Here is a 9,441-nt window from a genome sequence, read left to right as displayed (position 1 = left end):
TCATCCAAAGCCCTCCAGGCCTTCTTTATTGAATGTGAACATTTTAAAAAATGGATTACTAAAATTACAACTGCAATCATAATGTATCAGATTTACAATTTGCACCAAGATAGACAACAACACCAGCACTTTTCTGTACTGTGGAAGATCACTCTTTTTGAAATCTTAATCCCTCCCTTTCCTCCCAAGAATCAAATTCAAGATCAGTCAAGCTTTGTCTTGAGATAAAGCTCAATGCCTTAAGCCATATTGATACTCTACTCACTGAGTATATACACTGATGGTTTCCTACACTGCCCCACTGATGCAGCTGGAAGTACAGTTGTCCTGATAATGAGTGATATTTTGAGTGGGGAGTCTGTACAAACAACTGGGCCTCTACCCATCAGACCGAATTGTTTGTCATAATTCTTACACTCAAATGTAATTACCTAAGTATAGTTATAGGGTGAGAGCCAACTTTGTTTGGTTAGTTTAAATCTATGACCTCTTGTTTTTGAGGTTCCGGGTCTCAGTCATTTTTCCCTATCTATTTTATTGATTCTCGTAACTATTTTGTATGTAGTGATTACATTGCCTCGTTTTCTTCTATCTTCTAGTTTTGGCATATTTAATGCTTCTAACCTCTCCTTATAGCTCTTGTCCTTCAGTTCAGAACTAAATGGTGCTGGAAGCCATTTAGCTGCATGTCTTTGCACCTTTTCCAGTTTGTTGATGTGCTTCTTATGATATGGGCACTGTACAACAAATGTGTACATTTCTCCAAACCTGAAACATTAATTTACCTGAATTTATCTGAGGGCCACTAACACTACTGGCTTCTATGAGGACAGGAAACTGACAGCTTGTCTTAAGGTCCCTCCAGTTGCCTTGATGATCATTTCCAGTTGGATTTTAAAATTTAACAGTTTTGGCACTTATGGCTTTGGTGGGTAGGCAGTTCCATGGGTTTATAACCCTGTGGGTGAAAAAGCATCTCCTGTTCTCAGTCCTACATTGTGGCTTGTTGAGCTTGAAACTGTTGCTCCTTATTTGTGTTACATCTGACCTTCTGAACAATATTCCCCAATTTGTTAGGTATTTTAAAAGTTTTGATGAGATCAGTCCTGTCATCTCTGGTTTGCACTGTTAGCCTTGTGGCCCTCAACCATTTCTGGTATGAGGGTCAACTTAGTTCAGGTATGATTTCTGTTGCCCAGTGTTGAACTTTCGCCAAAGAGGATATGTCTTTGAAGATCAGGTCTCTAGCTTGAATACAATAATCCAAGTAGGTGTGCACCAGAGATTTGTACAAGCTACTTCTCCTTGAAGTCAAAGTTTCGTTTGACTATTCCTAGAATTTAGTTTGCTTTTTATACTGCAACTCCCATTGTTGTGCAACTTTTAGTGATTGGTGTATTCTGACTCCAAGAACATGTAACGTATACAATCTTGAGTGACAACATTCAATCAAAGCGTATAGTGGTTTTATGTTTATTTAATATAGTCTTGGTTGGTTACAGCAGTCAGATGTTGGAAATGAAATGACATTTCATAATACAAGTAGGTTGAGATAAGGATGCTTGTTATGTGCTGTTTTGCAGAGTCAAATAGGATGTAGTGCTGATGGTGGTTGGAGATAGAGCTTGTGCAAGACCTGGAGCTGAGAGCAGAGAGCTTGAACAAGGCCAGGAGCTAGAGAGCTCGAAGAAGGGTGAGAGAGTAAAGCTCGAATGCAGGGCAAGAGGGTAGCTTGAATAAGACCATAAAGTTTATTGTTGGGCATGACTTCTGTTTTAAAATTATAAAAATGTATGGAATACTTGTAAATATAATGTACCGGTACTATATAATGCATTATAATACTTATAGTATTGTATATTTGTGAAATACAGTGTATACTGAATTATTGCATGATTTTCAGAGCAAGCCAGAATCTTAAAGCAAATTTACTAATCATATTGCTCTGAAATCAAAAGAATATCACAGAACTGTGTTTAAAATGGTAATTTGCAATGATATTTTATGTTACTACTTCCTATTTTATATGTTAAATGAATTACTAATTTTGTGTGTTAATATTCACATTTCAAAGCTCTTCAAGTTCAAGTTCAAGTATGTTTATTGAGACAAGAAAAAATACATCTCAAAGGGATAGAGTAGCTTAGGCTATTTCTACCCCCCCTCAAAGCTCTTAACAATACTGGGGCACATATATTAAGCATGGATTGGGGTAGTGTTGGTTAGATTCTCTATGGCCTCCTAGAGTCTCTACAAAAAGGTGGTGGTATTCAATGACATGGGAATAGGCACCAGAGTGAGGAGGAACCCAGGAAGCAAGAGGCCATACCTATATGTAAGATTTGCTGCTGAGAATCCAGTCTTCCTTCATTGCTAACTGGATATTGAAAAGGATTGGGCCAGAGTGTACAGTATTTACCTGAATTTACCTATGGGCCACCATCTCTCTAATGGCCTTGATGGAGACAGGAAGCCATCAGCTTGTCAAAAGCACCCCTCCCACATTGTTTCTGAAGATTTGAGCTGAATTAGTATCTTGGCATTTACAGTTTTGGTAGGTAGGCAGTTTCAGTTGTTTATAACTGCTAACCACATTAACATCGGAAGTAAACATTTCATTTACTTGGGCCACTGGAGCCTTGAACACAGGACCATAAAAATGTTATCCAATAGCTCTATCCACTGGCTTAAAATATGTTGGATATCAATTGCTCATCACCGAGATCCTTTCTTATTGAGTGTGTTCAATAGTGCAGTGGGTAGAGCTATGGGCTACCACTTTTGTAGTCCTGTATTCAAGGCTCCGATGGCCTAAGAGAAATTATGTTATAATGAAAGGGTACTCCCTTTCCAAACACTAACACCTCTCCTCCTCACCATCTTCCATAAGCCAACAAGAGTCATCAATAGAGGTAAGCTATAACTTGTACATATTATAGTACAAAATATTTGTGTGTATAATGTATGAAATGTATTTTGAAGTTAATATTTTTGGTAGCGTGGAACGGATTAATTCAATTTACATTATTTCTTATGGGAAAATTCGTTTCAGTTTGTGAATTTTTGGTTTACAAGCCATATGTATAGGAACGTATTAAATTTTAAAACCAAGGTACCACTGTATATTTATATATACTGTATGCTCTATATATATATATATATATATATATATATATATATATATATTATACACACACATATAAATTCTGTACAGCTTATAATAATGCCATCTTAACAGGGAGTCATTTCTTAGTAACTATTACAGTATATACAATATATACAGTACAGGTATGTTCATTCTACTACTTATAAGGAGGTAGTTTTAGAACCAGATAATATCAAACCACAAAACTTTTTTTTTAATAAAATTTATTATCTTAGTAGTTTCGTCAACTCATAAATACAGCAGAAGATAACAGAGGGGGTAATGAGGCATGGTCACATTAGGATAACAATGGGTACTGGGGCATGGTTGCAGTATGACAACAGAGGGTGCCAAGGCATGAGAACAGTAGAATAACAGATGTGTGGTCACAAGAGGATAACAAGATGATTAGGTATGATGATCATGGTATGATAATAGAGGGCACAGAAGCATCACAACAGTAGGAAAATAGATGCTGTGGCATAGAAATAATAGGATAATAGAAGAAGCTGGGGCATGATAACAGTACGGTAATAAAGGGTACAGGGGCAGGAAAACAGTAAGATAATAAGAGGGTGCTTGGCATGGGCTTGGGTCAATAGAATAAGAGATATGTAGCTTTGGTAAGATAAATGAAGGTATTGGGGGAGTAGCCATAGAAGGATAACTTAGGGTTATCCTTAGGGTGTACATGGTCACAGTCGAATAAGCCCAACAGGCGCATTGTTGCCAACTGAGGGAAGAGCGATGCCTGGCAACACTGGTATGCTCAGCGGGCCATTGGTAGATGACACAAAGCATTAGTTGCTGTAAGGTCATTTATACAAGTATTGCTAAAATTTGTATATTAATACCATACAGCAGGCGAGCATCTCCTTCCAAGGACTCTCTGAGGTCAGATCACACTAACAGGCTCCACATCCACCCTATCATTGCTAAGCACATCATTACTCAAGTACTTGTAAATATGAATAGTTTTAGCAATATCTAGTGAACCGTATCATTTTAAAGAGTATCTGGATAAAATATGAATAAACAATGAAATTACTGTACCTGTGCAAATGTGATGCTTTCTTGGGAAATATGCCTTTGCTACAAAATACCTAAATCATTTGGGAAGGTCAGATGATAAAAACTTCCTGGTGTGTGTGTGTATAATTACCTAAGTGTAGTTACAGGATGAGAACTACACTCGTAGTGTCTCGTCTTCCCAGTACTCTGTCGTATAATGCTGTGTGTGTGTTTGTGCGATAAATGCAAAATGTATTTTTAGCTTGTGTCTGACCACAAGGATTATGTGTGTACACTTCTTAAACATTCTGCAGATAACTACCAACATACTACAAAAGTAACCATTATGCCACAATGTAACAGTATAGGAAAAGAGAACTAAAATTATTTTGCACTTTTTCAATGCAAAATCAAGGTTGCAATATGCTGAGTCCTTGATTAAATAAATACATAAATATATATTATATATATATACTAGTATGTATACATATATTATATATTTATTTACATAAGTAAAGAATCTCTATGAGAGATAAAATGTAAAAAAAAAGGAAAAAAGAGCATTAAAGAGTGGTGTGGTGGATGTTGTGCGTGCGACCTGTGAGGGATGAGGTCAGTGAGTGTTATAACTTTATCTCGGTTGCTCCGCACAGCTTCACTCTTGCTCTAAACCACTGGAAAACACGGCAGAGCGATAGCAACTTTTAAGTGATACAGTCAGTGATCTCATAAACTACTGTACATTACAATTGATAATACATTATTATATTTATTTATCAGTAATTCAATATACATCACTAAGAAAATAAAATTTCACATAATTTCTCTGTAACAAATCTGCAGCATCATCACAGACCTGCACATTTTTCTCAGACATTTTTATATGACAAATGCTCCCTCTAGTAAAAAATATATAACATAAATTTGCATCCTGGCAGGTTGGCAAAGCACATAAATATATGTAAAATTATTTTAACAAAATACAGCAGTTTAAATAATTATAAGCACAATGTGAAAGTAGATATACTTAGGCTGACCAGCACAGTTTTAACCTGATTTATGACAGGTCATGTTTTTATTATAAGTAAGGTACATTCCTTGCTAAGGCAAGAATATGAGAAAACATGGTAACCAAATGCGTAGCTTCTGATAGTAAAATGATTTTTAATCTCAAATCTATGAATTCAGATGAAAAGTTACAATTGAATTACTGTATATTCAGAGAAAGAAAGTGAAATAATATCCAGTTATGAAATTTATTTGTGACTGCCATATTTTGTCTTAGATTATTGAATATATACAACAGGTACTGAAATAGTGTACTTATAATATATTCAGTATTGCATGTAAATGAATGATAGCCTATACTCAAAACTTTTCTTTCATAGTGACAAGCTAGCAATGGTTTGCTTTGCTAAAATAAATAAAATGCCTACATGCCAAGATGTCTATCGATGGTTGAATTTACACTTGTTAGAGCCTCAATATGGAACAAAGATGAGCTTTCATCATTCTCACTTTTCCCCTATGTTATGTGATGGCGCGTATAATTACATCCAACAAGCCAGGTTCTGTGTTGCTCATCTTGCATAAACAAGGTCGCTAACAAAATAAATGTCACCATCTCTCTGGAGTATGACTAGTAAAATTCTATTTCACCCAACTGTTCAACGTAGCTCACAGTGCTGCATTTCCTTTCACAAATACTTAAGTGTCTTATTTTCTTTCACTCACGTTTCAGGAATTATAAATATACAGTATTATTTTTAGCATTACTTTATCATCAAATATTTATCTCTTTTATAACATGACTGATGTGAGGAAACATTATGCATTATCCATGACATGAAAAAAACAAGTCACTCAAGTGGTAGCCATTTGTGTTGGAATGTCCTGATGGTTTGGTAAAAGTAGAATATCTGATGTTATCCCATAGATATCATTTAATTATATTCCACCTTTGCAGTGAAGACTGAAAGATCAGTTATCTTCTGCAATGAGTTTCTATCTCCTTTTGTAAACAATGTTAAGCAAAGTGTGCCAATGTGTAAACACAAACACTTCTGTTCTTTCCCTTGAGTGACCATCGCAAGAGTTGCTTCACTATCACGCTCAACAAAACACCGACTCCAAAAAAATCTCTGCCCGAGGCAAACACTTCGTTGTGGGAAAGAAGAATTGAGTTTATTATCACTAAGCACTGATGTGTTATATCACATGGTCTGTCATTTACTAAGGCAGGCATAATTAGGGTTAATGTATGCAGTGGCAGTTGGATTGGAATTTTCTGATAGTCATAATAATAAATAGAAAACTTATGGAGATTGAGAGGAAGTTAAGTTTAATACTTGCAGGGAAGAAATGCAAAATTTCATTATGCACATGTATACTGCTCTGTAGCATCTGTATAGTATACTGTATGTACATTAAGCAAGCAATCTTGCTAAACCATGAGGCTAATAAGAAATGCAGCTCTAGTACATTCAGTACCTTGTTAATTAAAGTACAATTAGGAAACATGACAAAAGTTAGAAAATACATTTGTGTCTAATTATAATCTTTGATAGATGGCATACATTGAGTCTCTGACACATTCATGGACGTCACGCTACACCCATAACTATACCTTTCAAGTCACTTTAGTAAGTTTGTCTTAGTGGTTCAAGAGGTTCAGATCTAACTGAACTTTGGCACTGTGAACCTTCTTGCTTGGATATGCTTCTTAGTGCCACAAGTGGCTGCTAAATCTTGAGGGATTAACCAAGAATTTCTGGTATACTGTATGTGAATCTTACATATGCTTATTAATTTTAAATTTTAGCATTTTACTTTATATTTACTTATCATACTCAATAACTTGTCAAGCATGTCATGAAATCAGCAAAGCAATTTAGAAAAAAGCATTATTCATACCTTATAAGATTAAGTTATCTTAAGATTTAATGATGCTATTTATCTGCATTTATGTTACACACATAAAACTCATAGTATATCCCTCACAGAAGTCTGAACTGTATTCTCTCTCCATATTTCACTATGGATAGTACTGATCATTCATCCCAGACTTTAAATAATGTTTTGGGAATAATCATCCCACCTGGGTCATCCAGTCAACACCTTCCAAAATGTCACTGAAAATGTCCACAGGAATAGGTCAATCGGGTTCATTCTCTCACGAGAAGCTCCAAAAATTAATTATCACATCTTTAATTCTCCTGAGCCTCATACTTGCCAGAGTAGCAAGTGGTTGGTGGAGTCATCACGACCTGCCAACTCTGACATTCCGGAACTTCGAAAGTCTTCATAACCATCACCACCAGATATTACTAATAGCTTAGCAGGGGCTGCAGTTCCTGGCTGAAAAAAATACCAAATGTTTATTATACATTGAGCATATACATTGGGGAGGTAGGGGGATGGGTGCTTGGGAGGTGTAGGTTTGTGATGGGTGGGTGAGTGGCTGGGTGTGTGTGTGATACACTCCCACCAGTGGCCTCAAGTCCTCAATGACCCACGCTCACATGATTTGATCGTGTTTACTGTGTTGGTGAGATGAGGCCCTAGGCTGGAGATAGGAGGAGGGTGAGGAGGCATTTACTCCTGAGGCAAAAGGCCAATTACAAAATGGTGGACCACCAATACAGTGAACGTGTATTTTCATTTATTTATTCATATTATTATACCACTTCACTCTTCAAAAACAGCTAACTTTGACAAGTGGGATAACTCCATCATTCAAGGTAAATATTGTTGTAGTTTTTTATATTATATGTCCCAAAAATATTGGTTTTGTGAGGATTTTTGGTGGCCTGGGAACACGTCTCCCACTTATAGCATTGCGCCTTTGGAAAATCTCGATCCTTGTTCCGAACAAATGCTTTACAAACACAGTCTCAGAACGTAACTTGTTTCTTAATTGGGGAGCTGCCTGTACTTAGTTTCTCTTTTAAACTGGTTGAGAGAGGTACAGTGTTTGATGTGACTAGGAAGGTCATTCCACATTTTGGGACCCTTGATTTACAGAGCATTTCTACTTTGGTCAAATTGCATTCTTGGAATATCAGATAGATATTTGTTTTTAGTGTGGTGGCCATGGGTTTAGTTACAGTCCTCTAGGAGGCATTTAAGGTTGAGATTAACATTGCAGTTCAGAATTTTATGTGTACTGTATAGAGTACACTTGAGGAGATGTCTTTTTCCTTCTACCTTGTCATGCTTTAACGCTTCCAACGTCTGCTTGTAGCTCATATTCTCAAGTTCCAGGAGCCATTTTTACTAGTGCATCCTTACACCTATTCTAATTTGTTTATGTGCTTCTTGAGATCTAGATATTTAGATAGGAGGGGGGGGGACATAAAAAGCTAGATCTCATCTTCTCCATAGTCACTGATAAGTAAGCACTAATAGGTTAGCACCACACCACTGCTGTATATTCCAGTTCTGGTCTCACAAATTGTGTGAACAGTTTCTTTAATATTTCTCTGTCATATACTTAAACACAGTTTTGAAATTTGCTTGTGTAGCGAAGACTTCTTTAACAATGCCCGTTATGTGGCCCTCTGGTGACAGGTTACTCTCCGGAACCACTCCTAAATCTCGTTCCTTGTAAGAGGTTTGTTCATGATGGCAAACTGTTGTCACACTTATTAGATCACCAACCTCCCAATTTTGTAAATTGTTTTAGATGTGTACAATAAAGGTGTGAGTCTCTCTGAGTGGCATCCTATAATCTCTGTTCTTATTAACTTAGGATCTTCAAAGTTATGAATGTAGTTGAATTTCTGAACTTATTATTGATACTGATAACTTGCATCACTGCACAAACTTATATCAAACAAATCTTATGTTGCATATAATATTTAGACAGTCTAAAAAGAAGTATATATAGTAGAGTGTAGATGCAGATCTTATAAGATAAGCACTGTATACCACTGGGAATCAACTGTATCAAACTTTCCCTTTGTTAATCATAGCAAAATATTGAGCAGTAGTCTTATGCCCTTGTTTAAGTATTCAGCCACTTAGTCCACTAAGCTTAAATGGAAGGGAACTATCAGGGGAAAGTGCCATTATGACTACACAGCACTGGGAAAGAGTCAGGATAAGGATTTGGGATGGGACTGGGGGGTGGGGGAGAGAAAGAGCCTGGATCGGGATTTGGAATGGGACCGGAGGGGGGGGGGGGAGAAAGGGTCAGGATAAAGATTTGGGATGGGATGGGGGGAAGGGGGGGAAGGAATGGTGCCCACCCACTTGGACAGTAAGGGATTGAACGGCGACCTGCA

The 9,441-nt window shown here is 36.8% G+C and overlaps 1 protein-coding gene across 1 annotated transcript in view; it reads right to left on the bottom strand.

Moving 5' to 3' along the window:
- The window catches only part of LOC123765431 (uncharacterized), a 102,855-nt gene continuing 93,414 nt past the window's right edge, over window positions 1-9,441 (bottom strand). The window contains 4 exon segments of the mRNA XM_069333690.1: window positions 1-70; window positions 625-768; window positions 7,389-7,513; window positions 8,672-8,815. Coding sequence (XP_069189791.1) covers window positions 1-70; window positions 625-768; window positions 7,389-7,513; window positions 8,672-8,815 — 483 coding nt within the window.

Source organism: Procambarus clarkii, chromosome 30 (assembly GCF_040958095.1).
Source record: "Procambarus clarkii isolate CNS0578487 chromosome 30, FALCON_Pclarkii_2.0, whole genome shotgun sequence".
NCBI lineage: Eukaryota > Metazoa > Arthropoda > Malacostraca > Decapoda > Cambaridae > Procambarus > Procambarus clarkii.
The sequence above is the reverse complement of the archived record's forward strand: the minus strand, read 5'-3'. Positions and strand labels throughout refer to the sequence as shown.